This window comes from Leuresthes tenuis, unplaced genomic scaffold, assembly GCF_036924035.1.
Source record: "Leuresthes tenuis unplaced genomic scaffold, fLeuTen1.0.hap1 SCAF_22, whole genome shotgun sequence".
NCBI lineage: Eukaryota > Metazoa > Chordata > Actinopteri > Atheriniformes > Atherinopsidae > Leuresthes > Leuresthes tenuis.
Genome location: NW_027325376.1, coordinates 3,836,492 through 3,859,816, shown reverse-complemented (window position 1 = coordinate 3,859,816; position 23,325 = coordinate 3,836,492). Strand labels below are relative to the sequence as shown.

The 23,325-nt window shown below is 44.1% G+C and overlaps 1 protein-coding gene across 1 annotated transcript in view; it reads right to left on the bottom strand.

Annotated features, from left to right (window-relative positions):
* Window positions 1-23,325, bottom strand: part of rin1b (Ras and Rab interactor 1b) — a 43,923-nt gene that overhangs the window by 8,452 nt on the left and 12,146 nt on the right. The window contains exons 2-9 of the mRNA XM_072375937.1: window positions 14,742-14,885; window positions 14,426-14,540; window positions 12,941-13,013; window positions 9,498-9,589; window positions 6,356-6,537; window positions 5,882-6,160; window positions 5,198-5,738; window positions 14-322 (exon numbers count right to left, since the gene is read on the bottom strand). Coding sequence (XP_072232038.1) covers window positions 14-322; window positions 5,198-5,738; window positions 5,882-6,160; window positions 6,356-6,537; window positions 9,498-9,589; window positions 12,941-13,013; window positions 14,426-14,540; window positions 14,742-14,885 — 1,735 coding nt within the window. The remainder of the gene's footprint in view (window positions 1-13; window positions 323-5,197; window positions 5,739-5,881; window positions 6,161-6,355; window positions 6,538-9,497; window positions 9,590-12,940; window positions 13,014-14,425; window positions 14,541-14,741; window positions 14,886-23,325) is intronic.

Here is a 23,325-nt window from a genome sequence, read left to right as displayed (position 1 = left end):
TATGGAGTCTCACCGTGCAAAGCCCCCATGGCCTTGTGGACACACTTGCACACTTGCAGCAGCAGCAGCACCTTGTCGATGGGCGAGTGCGTGCGCTGCATTAAGATCAGCTTCTGCCTCACCCTCTCCACCTCCCGGCTATCTGGGACCCCAGTCCGCACGCCGAGGCGCTCCATGGCTGCGCCGCCTTTCAGATGGAGCAGGTTCTGAGCGAGCCGGTGAGTGGATCCATCCTGGCTGTGCAAAGCCATCAGGGCTTTCTCCAGCAGGGGCCTCAGAGGCCTGAGCACACAGGAGAACATGGCCCGCTCCAACGCCAAGTCTGAGTAGAAAGGGAGTTTGTTATTGTCTGGATAAACTGACGAATATTCTGGGTTACATTCTGGGAGTTTGATTTATTTTGATCATATGCAGGTAGAGGAGCTTGTTATGTCTAGAGGAACTGGCAAGATGCCCAGAAAGGCAGCTCTGAATTAAGACTTGAAGCAAAAAGATTAACAACACCGATCTCTATGCTGGACTGGATTACTGACCCTGATGCACCACCTCAGCTCAGGCTCCTGCACAGTTCAAACTGCATTTCTGGACTGAGTGGATGCACTTTGTGTGAGTTTAAAAGTGTAAGATCTGCCAATTAACAAGCCAGAGCTGCATGAACCCATTCAGCTGAGTGTATTTAATGGAGCCACAGCCAGTGGGTGTTATAAGTCGCTAAGTTGCTGATAAAGATTTACTCTTAAGAATGTTTATCATGGTGTTTCGTTGGGTAGAAATGAGTTGGGATGCCATTTTAGATTCCAGTCATACAGTATGTGCATGAACCAAATTACTCAAAATTAACTCAAAATTAAATGTGATGTGATTCACATTCTCTATTATAGCTCCCAGCACCTCAGTATGACTCATAAAAGCATGAATACAGAAACTTAAAGGCTATTCTGTGTCAGTCAACCAAACTTTAAAAAAAACACCATCAGGCAATATTAATTCTCTGACTTTATAAGAAGATTCTGTGGTTATCTGGATTCCTTATAATCATGTTTCACTTTACATCCTGAAACCTTTTAAAGGATTTATGAGCCGCTCCGGAGTTCCTTGGATATAAACTGCTGGTTCTAAGGTATGGAAAACACAATAAGTCTTATTTTCACACAGTAATTAAATCACATTGTAGAATATTATGCTGCATTTCTGCCAGTAGATCACTCTGTTACACGCAATAACTTTAAATTTAAACAAGCTTCTGTGTTAGAAAACTGTTCATTAAGGGCTGACAATACAGGATAAAATCCTGCTGAAATGTTGCAAACTGAACAAATAAAAGTCTGTAGCCTTGACATCCATCCATCCATCCATCATCCATCCATCCATCAATCAATCCATCCATCCATCATCCATCATCCATCCATCATCCATCCAGCATCCATCCATCCATCATCCATCCATCCAGCATCCATCCATCCATCATCCATCCATCAATCATCCAGCATCCAGCATCCATCCATCCATCCATCCGTCCGTCCATCCATCCATCCATCCATCATCTGCTGCTTCTCCGGGGGTCGTGGGGGCAGCAGCTTTAACAGAGAAGCCCAGACCTCTCTGTCCCCGGCCACTTCCTCCAGCTCTTCCGGGGGGACCCCGAGGCGTTCCCAGGCCAGAAGAGAGACATAGTCTCTCCACCGTGTCCTGGGTCTTCCCCGGAGTCTCCTCCCAGTGGGACGGGCCCAGAACACCTCACCAGGGAGGCATCCAGGGGGCATCCTAACCAGATACCACCTCATCTGACTCCTCTCAGTGTGGAGGAGCAGCGGTTCTACTCCGAGCCCCTCCCGGATGACTGAGCTTCTCACCCTATCTCTAAGGGAGGCCCAGACACCCTGCGGAGGAAACCCATTTCGGCCGCTTGTATTCGCGATCTCGTTCTTACGGTCTCTTCCCACAGCTCGGGACCAAAGGTGAGGGTAGGAAGGTAGATTGACCAGTAAATAGAGAGCTTCGCCTTCTGGCTCAGCTCCTTCTTCACAGTGACGCTGTCAACCTCCCGCTCCATTCGTCTCATGAACAAGACTTGAACTCCTCCACTTGGGGAAGGATCTCATTCCCGACCTGACTTGACATAAACTCCCAAAATGATTGAGGCAATGACTGTAAATCTGATGCAGCGTCTGTGGAAAATGACATGAACTCCCTGCACTGCTGGACACACCGAACAGGTTTCAGATTTATATCCAGATTAGGTTTTACAAGAAGAAAACACCATCGTTCCCTTTTCACACGCGATTAAACATGATTTAATCCACACTGACACAGATCGTGGCCTCAAACAGTTGAATCAACAAACCAGATTTCTGGCAGACAGAGTAGTGGCAGCGTGTTATGTTCAGGTCGTGCTTTTCATGCTGAACCAGTCAGCTGTGCCTTTAAATCAGAATACAGCTCAGTGTGTTCATACTCTCCTAAACCTGAACAGGATGTGGTTTCCTCAGTGGATTCTTTTCACTGCAGGAGTGATGTTGAGATAATAAAACACTGCTGTCGACAGCCACGACGAGCCACTCATTTTCTACACTTGCTTCATCGAATTCATGGTCACAGGGCTGCCTGCTGCCATCAGGTGAAAGGTGGGGACCTCCCTGGACCGACTGCCAGTCCATCACAGCTAAATGTCTCGTCTGAAAAGGCAGATTTGCACAGCATTTCCCAAGCGGTTGTGCCACTCAGCCCTTTGTTTACCTTTTCATCCTTTTCTCTTCAAACACTTCCTCATTTTTGGTTAAATCTGGGAATTCCTGGAGGCATTTGGGCTGAATTTGGACCCTGGAGTTGAATCACTTTAGCAGCAGAATCAGCTTTCATAAACATCACACTGTGTTCTCAGAGGGTGATGCACCTCCCATTTCTTCTCAGGTTTAATACTCCACTGAAAGCACTTTGCAGACACTTTTGGAGCCTTGCTAAGAGCCAAGCTAGCTGTTTTGGTGCTAAACTGGACTCCCAGGACACAGTCGAGGAAGTGATTGTTGAAAGGTTGTGACGTGGAGACACTTTCAGAAAGACATCTTATCTGTGAGCAGAGCAGCCTCAGCTCCCTGTTCAATGTTACCTTAAAAAGCCTTGGACTTGGAACAGGCCACAACAGGATCCGAAGCCGCTTGATCCCGTCAGGGAATTTTAAGCTTGTGTTAAGGAACTAGAAAAAGCATCTCTGGAAACTTTTTCCTGTTTTTAACACTCGATGCTTGTTATTCAAACATATGCATCGCATCGATTACTCTGTTTGTTTGTGACCATTTTTGATGCTGAATGTGTGTTTGAAGCAGGTTTCTCTTGAGAATGAGACACTTCATCCACTGAAACCCTTCAGCAGCGATATTTATCCACAATTCGTGCTCTCACACGTGGAAACACACTCTCTGATTCCCCTGTAGTCAGTAGGCAGTCCTGACTCAATACTTTCCACTCATCATCAATATCCTCCTCTCCCTGCTGTATAATTCCCAACATCTCCCCCATCTACCTCACAGCAACACTCTCCGCTGTGATCAATCACCCCCCCCATTCCCAACATCCTTCTGCTGTTCAGCTCCGGGGGAGTAACAGATTACACGTAACGTGATTACAGCCCTGCTTCTTCTTCTTCGCTGACTTTTTTTAGCTGTTACTCACAGATCAGTAACTGATTACGTTTTCTAAGTAACCTGCCTATTTCTATTCCTCCCTCCCACCCTCCCCTGAATCGTGCTGCTTTTCAAGTGAGCGTGGGACTGTGATATCTTTTTATGATAAACGAGTGGGAGCAAAAAAAAAAAAATGCAAATGCCTCCCACCGACGCAACGTGAGATAAATCAGAATCGCAGCGCAGGGAGGAAGGAAGGAAGGAAGGAAGCGAGGATGGAAGGCAGCGGCCGACCGCTCTCCCCTGAAGCCTCTGAACAGCCGGGCAGCCATTGCACATCGTCACACACAAACACACCTGCAAGCGCATGCTCAAACTCACACAGAGCAGTCCAAAAAAGAAAGGTCTGTGTCAGAAGATCCAACTACATTCCTTGCAAAGTCTTTGCAGTAATGAGAGCCACTGAATGTGAGGGAGAGTGTGCCGGACAGGGCTTTCCTGTCTTTCTCCCACCACCCCTCACAAACTGCTTTGTGTTGCCTTTCACTGGAGCCCGGGCAGCCCACCATTAATCAGAAAAGGCTGCCTGTTTCCAGGGACCTGCGTCCTCTGGCACCACCTCTATTGAATCACTGTTTTTCATTTTCTCCATCTATCTTGCGGCACTCACTGTCTCCTCTTTTGTCATGTGATAAGGTAATCATGCATGCATGTGAGAAATTCACAAGGATCAGACTATTACTACGATTTAAATGAACTGAATTGTAGCACACTAACATGGGAGTGTGAGGCTGAACAGTAGAAAAAGACAATAACTGAGATTTTAAGTACTCATAACTACAGTATCATTAAAGTTTGAACCATCAGGAGACTTAAATAAGAAAAGACAGTTTACTTTTACTGTTTATGTCCTTTAGCTGCATCTCACACCTCCACCTGATTCTGAAAACCAGCAAAATCAAAAGTTAGAGTAAACTTGGCGACCTTGGAACAGCTTGTAGGTTTTTCCATCTCGGGGGGAGAAACCAGAGCAAAGCTGACTGGTTTTATCCATCTTTCTGTGGGGCTTTTAGCCCGAGAACAGGCTTCAGCACGGCAGGAACTTAAATGCACTAAAATGGAACAGTAAGAATTAAAGACCTTAAATAACATTAAAGATATTAAAAATCGAGCACATTTAAACTTTAATTAATTAAGTCTGTTTCGGCTTGTTTAAGGAACGTCTGTGAAGTTCTGCTTCAGAAAGTATTCCATTTATTTTGTGTCTGAGCAGCAGGAAATAAGACGTTCTGCATGCTCTGATTGGTGGTTTGGGTTATTTCAGGTCGGGTTTATCACTCTGTTACTTCCTCCATTCTCCTTCCAAGACTGTGGGCGGAGCCATGGTGGCTGTGCCAGAGCCAGTGTTTGGTTTGTCCATTCTGGGCTACTGTAGGAACATGGCTGTCATGTGGATGTAGAGATCTTCCTTTATACTAAGTTAGGAGAACTTATTGCACTTAATTTTGAGAGTAAGAATGCAGAAACTAAAAAAAAAGAACCCATACCACAGTCCCACACTACTTTTACTTGTTTACCTTTCTCATTCTCGGGCACCAGGGTTTCTATGGGGGGCTCCAGCTCTCCGCTGTCCAGCAAGCAGCACTTTGCCTGCGACAGGAAGAGGCGCAGACCCTGCAGAAGCTGCACCGAGGTCACGCGTGACGAGGAAAAGGACGACGAAGGGGAGGTCAGCGATTTGAGCACCTGTTTCTGCTCCAGGAGGAAGTCCTGAGCCATGCCCCCGAAGATCGAGCGCCTGTCTCTGGAAAGCTCCTCCACCAGTCGAGTCAGCCGCTTGTCCGGGGCAAAGAAGCACACAAAGGCCTCGCTCATGCGGTGCAGCCCGCCACGGCCTCGGGAGCGAATGAGCGGCGGTCGCTGAAATTTGTGCGCTTGGATTTGGGCGACGCCTTCTTGATCTGAGTCCGAGTCGTTGTCCTCATCCATGCTGCTGAAGGAGCTGCTGCTGTCGAGCTCGGCCAAAGACGGAGCCGGGCGGTGCTCCAGGGCCAGAAGGGCCACTTCAATACGTGGCTCCTGCTCCGCTTTTGGAGGCTCCTCCATCGCGGCAGACGTCTTTAACAAGACAGAGGTCATCAGTCTTCATGTAGAACATCTTATGGCGTTCACAAACTTTAAAAATCACATGTCGGTTCAAGACAGAAAGGAAGATATTCTCAAATAAACAGACTTATAAACAGACTTATAAACAGACTCACTTGTGGCACATAGACGGACATCATGTCCTCCTCCTCTGCTGACCCGGGCGACACAGCCGGGGTTCTCCTCAGGACGCCGGCTCCTGCGTGAACTCTCCTCGGTGGGTTGGCCTTGTGGAGCCCCTCTGATCCTCCGGATTGCTCCACTGATGGGGGAGGTGAGTAGGAGCCAACTCCCTCCAGGGACAAATTCATGGAGGACTCAGAGAGCCGGAGGCGCATGCTGCGCTTGAAGCGGTGCCGTTTATTGGAGGCACTGTGGTTTGTGTGTTGCAGCTGCTGCAAAAAGACAAAAGAGTCGATTCAATCTGGTTAACTTTGCTAAAAAAGTCAAACCTGTGATGAAAGGAAGTTTTTCACAAACCTTAAACATATTTCCACCCCCTAAAAGAGCATTTCACAGTCAGAAAACTCAGCTTCAGTCAAATAAAGTAGCCTCAGATGAAGCAGAAGCACCCGACTTTGCCCACTAACCTTGCTGACCTCCAGCTGTAGGAAGAGAGGGTTGATGAAGCAGACTTTGCCTTGGCTGCCTCGGTTCAACAGAGAACATCGCTCTTGGTTCACCATCATATGGGCCTGGCTGTCGCTGCTTGATGCAGCGGGCCCCATCGGTCCATTTTGGATGTCTGAAGCACTCGGTGAGCTCCAGAAGTCTGGGGGAAAATCCAGGAGGACAGAGGAAGCTCAGATACAAAGATGATTCAGAAGTTTTTTTGTTCAGATGCTTCATCGTAGAAGCTTTGCATCATTCACAGCTACATAAATCCTTGTACAGCAGCAGTCCCGCATCAGCTGGAGCCAATATTAGCACTCGGCTCTGCTTGACCAGCTCCCTAAAGCTGGCAAAAAGCAGCATCCAGTGCTTACCGGTGTGGAAGTTTTGAAAGCTACCGACAAACCATCAAATCCAGTGGTGCATGTTTGACTTAACATCCTCAGCAGCAAAGATTACAGCAGAATATCTGCTTATTGTGACACATAAATGTAGATTTTAATCACAAGCTGGTTTATGGTTGATGAGTAAACATGTGAAGAAATGTGTGGAAAACATCTGCAGTCAGGAAGCACCAAAGGTTCGGACACTATCCCGCTGCTCTGTCAGTTAACCGGATGCTAGAAAAGCCTAAATGTTAGACTATGTCCATAAATTTACCAGGATGACTGTGGTTTTACTTTGTGAGTGTGCTGTGCTTTGAATGGACAATCACTGGCATAAAGGTTGAAAAAGCTGCTGGGAACAGATTGTTTGGGCCAACCTAAAGCCTGAACTCACAGGGTTTACTTTCACAGAGTCATTATTTGAGAGTTTGGCCAGGTTTGATCTAAACATCCGGCACCGTAACAATTTATTTACAGTATATGACAGAAAATGAGGGGAAAAACACAATAGTTTCCCTTTAAGAAGAATAAAAAGATCTGAAACGCTTCAAGCTGACTAGAGCAGACTCCTGTTGCAGAACTATGATAATCTAGCATCTGATTATCACTTTAAGCCATCATGGAGTCACACCTCGCTCTTTGCTGCTGCGCTACAGCAGCACATGTTACCGTGTAAAAATAGATGCCAGCTGGCAGTCACTGTGGATTTATCACAATTACAACTTTTTGTTTCCTTTTAGCAATCTCACCCAGAAAATATGCTTTCAGTTCGAAGCTTATTTCATCATTTTGTGAACACTATGTTAATATTCTCCTCGCATATAAAGCTCTGAATGACCGAGCTCCATCACATCTTAAAGATCTCACAGTTGGATGTTTCCCCAACAGAGCACTTTGCTCTCAGGCTGCAGGTTTCCTTGTGGTTCCCAGAGTTTCTAAAAGCAGAATGGGAGGCAGAGCCTTCAGTTATCAGGCCCCTAAAAGCAGAATGGGAGGCAGAGCCTTCAGTTATCAGGCCCCTAAAAGCAGAATGGGAGGCAGAGCCTTCAGTTATCAGGCCCCTAAAAGCAGAATGGGAGGCAGAGCCTTCAGTTATCAGGCCCCTAAAAGCAGAATGGGAGGCAGAGCCTTCACTTATCAGGCCCCTAAAAGCAGAATGGGAGGCAGAGCCTTCAGTTATCAGGCCCCTAAAAGCAGAATGGGAGGCAGAGCCTTCAGTTATCAGGCCCCTAAAAGCAGAATGGGAGGCAGAGCCTTCAGTTATCAGGCCCCTAAAAGCAGAATGGGAGGCAGAGCCTTCAGTTCTCAGGCCCCTAAAAGCAGAATGGGAGGCAGAGCCTTCAGTTATCAGGCCCCTAAAAGCAGAATGGGAGGCAGAGCCTTCAGTTCTCAGGCCCCTGTAAATGACAGCATCCATCTTTACAGGTCAGTTAGACACCTGCAGCTCATCCAGAACTCGAGTCCTCACTAAGACCAAAGAAGTGGAGCACATCAGTCCAGCTCTGAGGTCTTTCCACCGGCTGCCGGTCCATCAGAGGATAGACTTTAAAGTTCTGATGCTGGTCTATAAAGCTCTGAATGGTCCAAAATACATCAGTGACCTCCTGACCCACTATGAACCTCCCAGACCCCTCAGGTCATCTGGATCCGGTTCTTTATCAGTTCCCAGAGTCAGAACCAGACCTGGAGAAGCTGCATTCAGCTTCTATGCTCCACATGTCTGGAACAAACTCCCAGAAAGCCTCAGATCAGCTGAAACTCTCAGTATTTAAGTCCAGGTTGAAGAAACATCTATTTTCAGCTGCATTTGAATAAGCTTGAGTTTCATATTTTAACTCCTGATTTTATCTTTCATATATATCATTTTTTCAGATTTTATCTATTGTTCTTATTTCTTTCTCTTGTTTAAATTTTAAATCTTGCTTTTTATTCCTACTGTTTTAATGTCTCTGTAAAGCACTTTGAATCACCTTGTCGTTGAATTTTGCCACACAAATAAACTCGCTTTGCCTCTCTGTGGACCCAGTTTGGCTTCAGGAAGCAGACACCCTCTCTACCTTTAAGATCAGGCCTTAAACTTTCCTTTTTCATACAGCTTATAGTTAGGGATGGCTCAGGTGAGCCTGAAACATCCCATAGTTCTGCTGCTATAGGCCCAGCCTGCTGGGGGAGCTCCCATGATGCACCTCTCCTCCCTCTCCATGAACACATGACATCATTGTTGTCGTTAACTCTCTCAGCAGGTATCTCTGGCCTGGTGTTACGGTGTTTGTTGTCCCCCTCTTTCCTGTCCTCTCAACCTCCAGTAGATCCATGCAGATGGCCATGCTTCCTGGTTCTGGTTCCTTAAACAGGTTTCTTCCTGTTAAAAGGGAGTCGTTCCTCTCCACAGTCGCCTCATGCACACTCAGGCCGGGAAATTGGACCGAAGAGAAGTTTTGGTGCAACTCCTTGGTTTCCTTAACTAGAAAACGAGCTCGGAAATTGTTTTTGAATTGGCTCTATATGAATTAATTGGATTATTTTGAAATTAATTAATTAATTAAGTTCAATTGAACTCCAATTGGCTTGAACTGGACTATATCATCTAAATTTGTTGTAATTTGGCGCTTTATAAATAAAACTGAATTGAATATTCTTTACTCTATAACACGGGAAACATTTTGAGAGCAGCATAAAAAGCCTACTGTCACCCCAACCTGGAGATTTCTTTCTTTTTTCAGCCATAACTGACCTTGTCCCATGTGTGAGATGGCCTCCAGCTGCCTGTGTGTGGTGGCTTCAGCAATGGCCTCCGGTAGCTGCAGAGGAAAAGGCAACACGTCCCTGGAGATGAGAGAAAAACAGTGGTTACGGCTGCACAAACTACTTTATTGTAGATGAACACATGGATAGAAATGTGGAACTCCTTCTTAAAGCATGATAATCTGCTGCCATGCAGCACTTTTGTGTTGTCAGGCTTCACATCAGAGTTTGGATCCAGGTAAAGGCCACGATTCACTTATCTTAAAGGTGCCAGATGGGATTAAAGTCAGGCTTTTGTGCAGTTGTAGTTGTTGCTGAGCTAATTAACATGCCTCCCTAAAACTTCAGCTTTCTGCCTCGTTAAGCTCTGATCAGGAAAATCTCCACAACAATAGATTAAGATCAGATTTGCTGTCACATACAGGCAGATACACTAAACTATTCCTCCGCAATCGACCCATCCAGTTATACACAGGGCCACACACTCATAGATACAGATGCCGTGCACTGGAGCGGTGGCAGCCAATCACATGGGAGTACGGTGCCTTGCTCAAGGGCACCTCGGCTGTCAGTTCACCAATATTTGAGTGGCGAGAGTGGGAATCAAACCACCAGCCTTCCGGTTACTGGACGGCTGCCCAATTTAGTCAATTCATACACAGAATTTTGAGTCCAAAGTCATGATTTTTGCCGTCTTTTTCTTTTTTTTTTTTACCTAAGATAAGGTAACATTTAACAGGGCAAAAAGTCCACACTTAACCAAGAGTGCCTTCAAGTAGCTCTAAAGGCTGTTTTTGTATCCTCATCTCTGATTTACACATTACAAACGACTTGGCTATGGTCAGGTGTTAAAACCACTTAACTAAGGTACAGCGTTGAAAATGATTGAAAAACATCATGATTTGCACATCTACGGTGACCCGGTATTAACTTATCAAATATAAGTATCCTTTTTAGGGATGACTGGCTCCTGAATCAGGAAAACACATGAAACTATCCTGCTTTTCTGTGGTATTAGACATCATACTATCCTGCTTTTCTGTGGTATTAGACATCATACTATCCTGCTTTTCTGTGGTATTAGACATCATACTATCCTGCTTTTCTGTGGTATTAGACATCATACATTACCTGCTTTTCTGTGGTATTAGACATCATACATTACCTGCTTTTCTGTGGTATTAGACATCATATTATCCTGCTTTTCTGTGGTATTAGACATCATACATTACCTGCTTTTCTGTGGTATTAGACATCATACATTACCTGCTTTTCTGTGGTATTAGACATCATACTATCCTGCTTTTCTGTGGTATTAGACATCATACATTACCTGCTTTTCTGTGGTATTAGACATCATACATTACCTGCTTTTCTGTGGTATTAGGCATCATACTATCCTGCTTTTCTGTGGTATTAGACATCATACTATCCTGCTTTTCTGTGGTATTAGACATCATACTATCCTGCTTTTCTGTGGTATTAGACATCATACTATCCTGCTTTTCTGTGGTATTAGACATCATACATTACCTGCTTTTCTGTGGTATTAGACATCATACTATCCTGCTTTTCTGTGGTATTAGGCATCATACATTACCTGCTTTTCTGTGGTATTAGACATCATACTATCCTGCTTTTCTGTGGTATTAGACATCATACTATCCTGCTTTTCTGTGGTATTAGACATCATACATTACCTGCTTTTCTGTGGTATTAGACATCATACATTACCTGCTTTTCTGTGGTATTAGATATCATACTATCCTGCTTTTCTGTGGTATTAGACATCATACTATCCTGCTTTTCTGTGGTATTAGACATCATACATTACCTGCTTTTCTGTGGTATTAGACATCATACATTACCTGCTTTTCTGTGGTATTAGACATCATACATTACCTGCTTTTCTGTGGTATTAGACATACTATCCTGCTTTTCTGTGGTATTAGACATCATACTATCCTGCTTTTCTGTGGTATTAGACATCATACTATCCTGCTTTTCTGTGGTATTAGACATCATACTATCCTGCTTTTCTGTGGTATTAGACATCATACTATCCTGCTTTTCTGTGGTATTAGACATCATACTATCCTGCTTTTCTGTGGTATTAGACATCATACTATCCTGCTTTTCTGTGGTATTAGACATCATACATTACCTGCTTTTCTGTGGTATTAGACATCATACTATCCTGCTTTTCTGTGGTATTAGACATCATACTATCCTGCTTTTCTGTGGTATTAGACATCATACATTACCTGCTTTTCTGTGGTATTAGGCATCATACATTACCTGCTTTTCTGTGGTATTAGACATCATACTATCCTGCTTTTCTGTGGTATTAGACATCATACTATCCTGCTTTTCTGTGGTATTAGACATCATACTATCCTGCTTTTCTGTGGTATTAGACATCATACATTACCTGCTTTTCTGTGGTATTAGACATCATACATTACCTGCTTTTCTGTGGTATTAGACATCATACTATCCTGCTTTTCTGTGGTATTAGATATCATACTATCCTGCTTTTCTGTGGTATTAGACATCATACTATCCTGCTTTTCTGTGGTATTAGACATCATATTATCCTGCTTTTCTGTGGTATTAGACATCATACATTACCTGCTTTTCTGTGGTATTAGACATCATACATTACCTGCTTTTCTGTGGTATTAGACATCATACATTACCTGCTTTTCTGTGGTATTAGACATCATACTATCCTGCTTTTCTGTGGTATTAGGCATCATACTATCCTGCTTTTCTGTGTTATTAGACATCATACATTACCTGCTTTTCTGTGGTATTAGACATCATACATTACCTGCTTTTCTGTGGTATTAGACATCATACATTACCTGCTTTTCTGTGGTATTAGACATACTATCCTGCTTTTCTGTGGTATTAGACATCATACTATCCTGCTTTTCTGTGGTATTAGACATCATACATTACCTGCTTTTCTGTGGTATTAGACATCATACATTACCTGCTTTTCTGTGGTATTAGGCATCATACATTACCTGCTTTTCTGTGGTATTAGGCATCATACATTACCTGCTTTTCTGTGGTATTAGACATCATATTATCCTGCTTTTCTGTGGTATTAGACATCATACATTACCTGCTTTTCTGTGGTATTAGGCATCATACTATCCTGCTTTTCTGTGGTATTAGGCATCATACTATCCTGCTTTTCTGTGGTATTAGACATCATATTATCCTGCTTTTCTGTGGTATTAGACATCATACATTACCTGCTTTTCTGTGGTATTAGGCATCATACTATCCTGCTTTTCTGTGGTATTAGGCATCATACTATCCTGCTTTTCTGTGGTATTAGACATCATACTATCCTGCTTTTCTGTGGTATTAGACATCATACTATCCTGCTTTTCTGTGGTATTAGACATCATTTATTACCTGCTGATACAGTAGAAGGCCACCAGGCGACACAAGTCAGGGAAGCTGAGTGCTGAGCTCTCCAAGGCGAATGCTTGTAATAGAACAGACAGAACAGAGTTTGATTGACAGCTGTGGAGGCACTTGTTCATTTCACCAGGAAACGTCAAAAATAACACGGAGGACCCGTCCTCTCTGCAGCACATTTCACCCGGTGAGTGTGTGAGCGACAGAACTTCATGCTGCCAAACAAAACTCATCACTAAATAAGAGCAGGCGTCAAAGCCCCCCCTTTGTCAGAAAACTGTCGGTGCAGCTTCAACTTCACTGCAGCAACGTCTCAGGTTTGACTGATGAGACCGAAAATGAATGTAATCCGGCTTCTGAAGAGTCTCTGACAGTCGTGTTTGTTGAAATGCCGACATCTGCATTCAGCATCTGAGGGTAAACGATGAGTAAGTCTGTTCTTCTCAACAACACAAAGAGGTAAGCTGTCACGCAGAGTCCCGGTTTTACAGAGAAATCACTGCTAACACCATCCTCGTGTTGAGATTTTACTGCTTGTACAGTTTAATGAGGCCAATAACTTTACATTAAAAGTCAGCATTTGTTGTTTCCCAGATATTTCATCACTGAACTAAGCTTTTCTGAACATCAGAACATTTACAAGCTGATAATTATGACACACAACTGAATGTTAGCTCCACCTTCACAAAATTACTTACAGGAACTATTTTCCTAAAACCCTCCAGTGACAGGTTATCAGTCCAGATCCACACATCATTTCTAATATACGGTGAGTCACATTCTCACTTACTTACTTTACAGCACATATGTCAAAGTCCGGTCCTCGAGGGCCGCTGTCCTGCAGGTTTTAGATGTTTCCCTGCTTCAACGCACCTGATTCAGATTAAATGGATCACTTCGAAAGATTGTTAAGTTTAAGATGCATTGATCTGATTCAGGTGCGTTGAAGCAGGGAAACATCTAAAACCTGCCGGAAAGCGGCCCTCGAGGACCGGAGTTTGACATCCCTGCTTTAGAGCAATCCTTAAAACTCCCTCACTACTTTGATACCTTACATGCAGCAAGAAGGCCGACATAAACAGAGCGACTGATGCATTTGGTGGAGTTCAAGAAGCAGTCAAGACAGCGAAAAAATGAACGGGAAGAAGGGAGAACATCTCCCAGAGTGGAGCTTTTTTGGCTTCAAACCTGACGGCGACGCACAAGGAATCAACGAATAACATCAGTCTTCACCTCAAACTACAGTATATGATGGCCACTGAGGACAAAGATACCACATCTGAAGAAATTAGTCAGAAAAAACCACACAAACATCCGTAAATTAGACGTTACAAAGTGCATCCTTGTACCTTACAAGTTCCCAGTGGTGCTTGGAACTGCCATCAGTACTTGGCCAAAGACACCAATGATCTCCAATCATAACAGTTGAAAATGAGGGATTTAGGAGGCCTAAAATAGGAAAAAGACCTTCATACTCACTGGAGTCTTCCTCACAGATGAAGCACTCTTTAACGGAGGAGGCACCTCTGTCCGCTGTCACCCTGAAACACAGCACCTTCCTCTGGCTGGAGCTGCATTTACGCACTAAAAACGTCTGCCGGCACCAAGAACCATCAGAGGAACAAGAATAAAAGGCCGTTAATGACAAAAACCTTTGCTTATTGTTAGCTTTAATCATTTTCGCCCCATATAACAGAAAATACAGGATGCATTCCCTCATTTTCCTTTTCTAACTAAGACAACCGTCCTCCGTCTAATGTCTGATCGAAGAGTAATGCGGCTGATTGGTCCTCACCCCGACAGGCTCTCTGAGGAGGATGTAGAGGGCGGAGTCTTGGCTGAGCGACAGCTGCAGCCACACGGGATGCGTGAGCAGCAGACGATCCAGGACACTGAAAGCCCTCTGAGAGCCTCGCTGGGTATGACCCGCCTCCTGCATCTGCAGCACACACACGGGAAAACCAACACATCAGAGGACCGCTCAATCATTTCAGCTTTGGGTAGAGAAAGCAGAACATTTGATCCCGAACAGTGAACTCATGGAAAGTGACAGCCTGGACCTCCTCCCTAATAAACCGACTAACTGAGTTTATCTAACTGAGTTTATAGTTTGATCTGTTAGAGGAGCAGCTTCATTAAACTGCACTGTTATACAGGACGGTGCAAACATCCTCCGCCACCCATCGGTTGCCAAGAAAACAGGAAATTGTTGCAGCAGAATGTGCAAATTTCAACAGAAATACAGAATATGAGGCAAAAACAGGGTTTGTAGAGTTTTAATGAGCTTAAAGATTTATTCTCCAACTCAGCCTGAACCCTCTGAGACGAGCTTTCTGTCATTTCTTTAAGGAGTCTTCAGGAATAGTTCTCCAGGCTTCTTGAAGGACATCCCAAAGCTCTTCTTTGGATGTGGGCTGCCTTTTGTTCCGTTCTCTGTCAGATGATCCCACACTGCTTCAATAATGTTGAGGTCCGGGCTCTGGGGAGGATTCATCCCTCCATAAGACCTGTTGCCACTGATTTTCAGTCCACTTCTTGTGTCATTTGGCACAGCTCAGCCTTTTCTCCCTGTTTCCCTTCCTTAAGAATGGCTTCTTGACAGCCACCCTTCCATGGAGACCATTTCTGATGAGGCTTGGGCCAACAGTAGATGGATCAGCTGAAGGTCCAGATGCATCTCTCAGGTCCTGTCAGGTCACAGCTGGAGTTTTTCCTCTTTCTTAAGGACATCACTTTCAGATCCTGTTCATCTGCTGTAGATAGTTTTTTAGGCCTGACACTTCTTCTTTTGTCCTCCACTTGTCCAGTTTCCTCAAATGTTTTAAGGACACACTGCACACCATGCTGAGATATGCCAAGTTTTCAGCTAATAGCTCTTTGGGAATCACCTTGTTGCTGCAGAAATCCTATTTTCTGTCTGTCAAACTGTGTTTTCTTTGCTGTTTTTCATAGATGCAGCTAAAGAAATGGGAACAAATGATGTGTCTTTGCTAAGTTGTCGGTTTGTTCCTTGAGTTCGGAGCCTTTTTTATGCATGAATGGGTGGGAGGGATGGGAGGGGCCCAAATGCTGGATTATTAGGTGGCAAATTAGAAAAACAAAGGCTTTATTGAAAACTAAACTTAACAAATCTAAAAAATCTAATCGTTTGTCAGTTGAAGTGCAGCAGAGAAAGGTGTGGCTGAAGTCTTTCGTGTCGACAGGTAACGCAGGTGAACTGTCTCTGCAGAAAACATGGGCAGAAACTCAAACATCTGGGGTTCACAGATGCTCCTTCTCTGTGACATTTCCAGGATTCCACCTGGTAGCAAGCACTGAAATGCCTCCTCCTGCAATGCTACCCCTCTGTCTGCAGTCCCTGTCTGCAGTCTGGAGTCATTCCTGCAGCCATTTCACCGTGAAACAAATAATGTAGCCTTCACAATATTCCTTCTACAACCTTCAGGGCTCCAAGCTCCTCCAATGTGAGCCAGTGATCTCAGGGCAGAAATGAGCCAAACTTCCTCCTCCTTTTTCTCCACTTTGTTCCCGCTCTGCGTCCTGGACGTCTCCTGTTGAGCACATCTGGATCTGGGTTCTGTTTCCAGTCATTCCTCGGTGCTTTGGAAAGCTCAGTTAGCTGCTCACACATGCAAATCACCAACAGAAATGCTTCCAGCAGCACAATATCCAAAAAACAAAGATGAGATATGTCCAGAGCGGCTGTTGTATTGCACCGGCACATTAAAGCTACTTCCTCGATCTTTTTACACATTGTCACCTGTGTGCTTTTGGGTGTTTTCACGGTTTTAAACTGGCAGTAAGCTTCGTAGCTCCTATGCTGGACCAAGCTGAGGTAACTTTTTGCTGCTGTCTCAAAGTGACTTTAACTGACTTCAGTTCTTAGCTGTTTTAAGCAGTTTTACGTCCTTCTGTTCATTCTACGGTCTGCCAAAGTGTTGTTCTGGGTTTTGAGTGCTGCACACCTCTCCTACGTCAGGCTCCACCATAAAGGATTTGCTGAGCTCACGCTCGCTGACCAAGGGCACCTTCACATGCACTAAAACTGAAGATTAATCAGAACTGGGCGTCTTTTAGCTTATTTTTGGCTCTTTAATGTTAACATTCAATCCCAGCTTTAGTTCCTCTCTCTAAGATTGGCTCGCTGCTCGATGCCACACTGTGTGGGCTGTGCGGCGAACGCTTGCCAGCGTAGCAGCAGATGGTTGCTATGGCAACCCGGGCCTACACATCCTACCAGGCATTTCCCACTCAGTGAAACACCCTTTTTCTGACAGGTTAGACGCGCACAAACATGCATGCACACCAGAGCACACTCTTTGCCAAAGGGTGACAGCTTTTTCCAGGGCGCAGAGGTGTTTTATTTCTAGGAAGTTGTTTTTATTCATTTTTTTCCCCCCAAATATGTCTTGACTTTTCTCAGTAAAGAAGAAAAATGACTTGATGATCAGAAGTTTCTCAGGTGATTTCTCTTTTTTCCGCGAGCACCAAAGCAGAAAAGCAGATCTCTGATGCAGCAGCATGTCTCTGCAGCTTCAGAGGGAGCAATCTGAACCGTTTCTGTGCAATAACACATGAGAATTTTTCACATTTTTTCATCACCTCTTGTCACCTGTTAGATAACCGTCCTCTTCTCCAGGGGAAATGGGTAATCTATGCTCCAATCTGTGCTCTGCAGCACCATTAGCAGCGAACGGTAAACAGCACACAAGAGGTTGGGAATCAAGTGTAGGAGATATTAATCACATGTGAGGGTTGATGTTATGCAATAATTAAAGGTTTGTGCTGACAGGTGCAAGACTGGAGAACTCCTCCTCCCCTAAAAACTCAAATCAGGAAGAACTTCAGGAGGAAAATGTTTAATTGATGGGGTCTTATTCATCTTTTCAGCCTTCCCCAGCGAACTCGCTTATTACCTGGTAACCGTGCAACATTTTTTAAAAAAGGCCGTCATAGAATCTTTTCAGGACAGACGCATGCATGTAGGAGCCTTACAGATGTTTCTGTTTCTGTATTTATCAGACGCTTTTATCCAAAGTGACTTACAAATGAAGATATAACAGCTTTATAAAAAGCTAACAATAAGCTCCATAGAAGGAACCCAGGAGTCCGACTCTGTCAGAGGGGACAGAGTAGAGATAGGGTGCAGGCATAGAAGGAAGTGCAGAAAGATAAAGTGCAGAGATAGAGGGGGGAGGGAAGTACAAGGTAAGTGCTGGGATAGGAGATGCTCTCTGAAGAGCTGGGTTTTCAGGAGCTTCTTGAAGATAGACAGGGACGCCCCTGTTCTGGTAGCGCTCGGTAGGTCATTCCACCATCGTGGGACGACACATGAACAGAGTTTGGATTGTCTTAGGCGTGGTGTAGGAGCTGCTAGACGACAATCCTGGGACCAACGGAGGGACCCAGTTGGGACAGAAGCCTTTGCAAGAGCATTCAAGTAGATGGGAGCCGTTCCATTAAGCTCTTTGTAGCTAACATCAGGGACTTGAATCTGATGCTAAGGGCAGCCAGAGGAGCTCAATGAACAGAGGGGGGACGTGTTCTTTTAGGCTGATCCAAGACCAGACGCACCGCCGCGTTCTGGACCATCTGCAGAGGTTTCACAGGCTGGAGACCAGTTAGGAAACCAGTTAGGAGACCAGTTAGGAAACCAGTTAGGAGACCAGTTAGGAAACCAGTTAGGAGACCAGTTAGGAAACCAGTTAGGAGACCAGTTAGGAGACCAGTTAGGAGACCAGTTAGGAAACCAGTTAGGAGAGCAGTTAGGAGACCCGTTAGGAAACCAGTTAGGAGACCAGTTAGGAGAGCGTTGCTGTAGTGAAGGTGGGAGATGACCATGGCCTGCAGCAGGAGCTGGGGGGCATGTTGGGTCAGGTATGGTCTGATCTTTCTTATGTTTAGTAATGCAGATCTGTTGTGGACATATATGAACATAGATTCTTCCACTTGTTGAAGAAGATGAGCATCTTTGGAGAGATGTAGCCTATGTGTCAGGATCGTTGGTGAGGTAGGACCCAGATGCAGCTCTTTAACTTCAAAAAAGGTTTATTACAAAAACACAAAAACAGGGCGATGAACGATGAACAAACAAAGCAAGACTAAGAAAACACAAGACAAGACTATAAATAACTATGAACAAAAGGAACAAGACTATGACCATGAATAAATACTGTGACTGAGGCAGGAAACCAGACTTAACTCTCATGATCTGTAGCATGAAGGGTTGGTGAGGATTCTGCAGTGAATGAAAGGAAACCAGGAGACTAAATACTGTGGAGGGAGTGATCAGTGAAGGAGGTGCAGCTTTGAACAATGAAGCAGGTGATGAGTGAAACTAGGTGGCAGGGAGAAACATGACCAGAACAGAACCTGAAAACAAGACAATTAAAACAAACTGTGACAGTATGTGTGGTGAAAATATATTGTTTTGATGCTGGACTCCTACCCCGATACTCATTTTAAATATAGCTTAATTAAGGCAATAAACAGCACATAAAAACCCAAACAAACAAAACATCTGCGTGTTAGAAATAGAGTTTAATCGCCTTTATTCTGGAAAGGCCCGAGTCATGATGCATAAAATGAATTAAGTCACAATTTTTACAAACTCTTGTGGTCGTAAGAATTTCTAATAATGATAAATTGATACAATATTTATGAAATTAATTAGAAATTTAGATCAAAAGAGACTCACATCGATCTTAAAACTTTTTGGCAAATGAATCAGACAATAGTACAGAGATGTGCAGCTTATTGATCCCGACTGACTGCTGATGGAGTCGTATGAAGACAACACAGAAAACCTGTAAAAGAACCCCTTCAGACACAACTTTTCCTGCACCTTAAATGATTTGACTGTCGCACAATTTAAAGTATCAGGTCTGTACAATTTGCCCTTTTTTCGTGATGTAAAGAACCTATTTATGCTCTGTTGCCCAGATTAATAAATATCTGATGCCTTGAGTCATTTGCCGTTTTACTGCGTTCACATGAATTATAATAGATTTATTTTCATGCTAAAACATGTGCATTTGTCTTGTGTTTGTAGTTAAAAGGTAAAACAACACTTTATCCATCTATATTCCATATATATATATATATAAATAAGAGAATTCTGAAGCAGTCAGGCTAGAGGCAGACTAATGATGAACCGAAGAGAAAAAGAAAAAAGAGCAAAAAGAAGCAACAGGACAGGAAAACTACAGGATTACAAGGAACTGTCAGATGACCGAGGGGGGGGCGATGAACACTGGACCAAGGAAGCTGAGGACATCTAGGGTTGATGACAAGGGTAGAGAGAAACTAAACTAAACCAAAGCCTGAAAACAAATGGAATAATAAAACTGAACCAAACCACAGAACAGAGACTAAATCAAGGGTCTAAGATTAACTGAACCAAGAAGAATCAAGTTAACATAATATATAAACCAAGAGACTAAAACGCAAAGAATACCATGGAAATATATCAATTTAAAACAATTTTCCTTGAAATTGAAAATAACAAAGTCAGTTACAGGAATCAGATTTGTCCCCATTATAGTTGTCCATGTTAAATAAATACAGCAGTCTAACAGGTGCTGTTTGTGTGTGGATATATGTATTTGTGACTGTGAGTGGGCTCTTAAAGTCACCTCTATATGTGGAGCCAACCACCACGCAGCAACAGAGTCTGATGACCCAAGCGCACACACAACCACACAAGACCTGCAGAGAGAGAGAAGAAGAAAACAAACCTCGGAGCAGGACCCAAGTGCTTCACTAGTCATTTCCAGGTCCGCCTTACATAAAATGCAACGCTGCCCACACACACCGAGAGACTTATGTAATCCCAGAGAAACAGAGGCATTAATGGAGAAACAGAGGAGAAAGATGAAAGACAGAATAATGAAAAGAGGAGAGAAAAGCCTGGGCTGAAATGAAAGCTGCGGTGCAGCAGTTCAGCTGGCAGATTGGAAATGTAATGAGCTGGAGGAGAGTTTTAAAGTGCTGCATATCTAACATGGTGTTTGTGCCCCTGATGGTTCAGAACGTCTAATGCTGCTAAACGCACTGAACGCCTCACAAGAGGTGGATGAACAGACAGTTAGTGCAAAGCTTGTCTAATGGAGGATGGAGAGAGCAGCGGAGGGCAAAGGTGGGATTGAGTCCTAAAAAAGGACTTTTAGGGAACCAAACAACATGTTCTGAGAGGTCCGGTAAAAGTATTTTGGAGATTTTACAGCCCAACTGTTGACTTTGTGAGAGAGAAACCTGATTAGTTTACACCTTGTGGAGATGAGATAATTGGAAGTGAACCTCGGCGTGGCAGAAGGACTGATTGACACGCTGACTGACTCAGTGACTCAAACACTTAACAAAAGCAGCGTTTTTTAAAAAACAGATCTGAGAAAACACAACAGGTGCCACAAACATCAGTGTTGGACTCCATTCTTCACTTGGCACTCTTATCTGGAGTCTGAGAGAACATCATTAGGCTTGTGGCCAGCTGTCGCTCATCTTTATGACTGGATTCCAGGGAAAAGTCGACTTCTCGGACTGAAACTGAGGTTGTAAAATTGGAGCATTTTTGGGAGAACAGTGTGGGACGAAGGAGTCACTGACAGCGAGCAGCTGCTCAGCGGGAGGCTCAGCCTCGTGCAGATGGACCAATCATCATGTCCAGATTGGATGGAGGCAGATTTTCTACCTCCAGAGCCTCTCAGGGATCAACACCCCAGGTCCGGTGGACCAGTCCCAGCCGCCTGGGAACCTTCCAAACTGGGAGAAAGCAGCTGACCAGCATTTACAGCTGCTCAAATTCTCCGAACACTAAGGTCCGAAGCTCCAATGCTTCCTGGATGATCTCCAGCTGCTCAAATTCTCCGAACACTAAAGTCTGGAGCTCCAAAGCTTCCTGGATTATCTCCTTCAGCAGAGGAAACACCAAACCACCTCATATGAGAGAAAGGAGATGATTCCATCCCACAATTTATAACAGAGCTCGATTATTTCCATCCAGCTCCAACTGTGCAGGAGGGTGGGTTTGAGCAGCTTGTGATGACACAATATTTTTATTTTTCTTTAATAATAAAAGAATTTCCTCTGTTATCTCTAATACTATATATGTATATATTGGGTGGTACCCCCTCTTCTAAAGGCCCATTTCTGGAACTTCTCCATGCTGCTGTCCCTTGGAACTGCTGCGTCCATCACCACCGCCCTCTTCTCCCATCACAGTGTCCAGTTGGTTAGCCGTCACCTGCTCATCCGTGCCCCCAGGATCTTCCCTCTGTCACTGTCCACGAGCTTTGAAGGCGTCTCCAAACTTGACTTTGGGACTTTGCATTCATACTCGGCACAGATGTCCCTGCCGCTTGGTTATGGGTCCCATGTGCGCCATACATCCATCTAACATCCTGGTACTATGTGCTGGACTGTCTCAAAGGCCTCTTTGCATCACTCCTGGGGTCCTGTCAGCTGTGGCAGAGCGCCTCGGTACTGTCTTTTAGACCAGCCGTTCAGCCTTTCCTAACCACAGATATCCAGCTGGTATATGTACATATATACATAAATATATGAGGTTGCAGTCTGGCTGTCTTTCCTTCACCCCTTGATGTTTTTTCTTGAGGCCCAGAGGCTTAGGAAAAGATGGGCTTTACACAAAAGCTCTGCTATGTCCTGTAAGCCCTGTTTTCCCACCTTTTCGAACAGCCGAAAGTCACCAGAAAGTAGGAAAAACCAACTTCAGCAGACAGTCAGGATGCTTCTTTACACTATCGAGTTGAATCGGGCTTGACCTTTGCCCTTTAGCATGACAATCAGTGCTATAAATCAACTGTCCACCCCTTAATATCCTTAAAGTGTGTTTAGGATGTTACAGTTTGAAAAGGCAGAAAAAGGCACGCGATGATTTTGAAGCCCAGAAAGTGGAATTTTGTGAAAATGCTCCATTTTGTGCTGGTTCACACTCTGGTATACGACTGTTGTTTCTGCTTATATAAGGATGAGTAGTTCTGTAAAGAGTTGGAAAGAGAACTATTTACAACACAGCGTCTGAACGACGATCTCCAGTGAAGCATAAATTAAAGTGAACCCATCCAGAATGAGAGGACCAGAGTTCAACTCTGGCTTAATTTAACGTCCTTTCAAACTGCACAAGAAGGAGGAAAAATACTTTTAAAGTTTGGTCTGGCACGGCATGTGTTATGTGACTTTTTCCCTATAAAAGGGTTCAACGAGACACGACTGACTCCCAAAACTTTCTACACTATGAGCCGAACACGAGCAGATTTTAGCTGACTTTTCATTGTTGAGTTCAACTTTTGAAAGCAAAGTATAATCATTTAATTAGCTTAATTATCATTTTCCAGCCCACATTGTCCCTTAATTTCATCAAG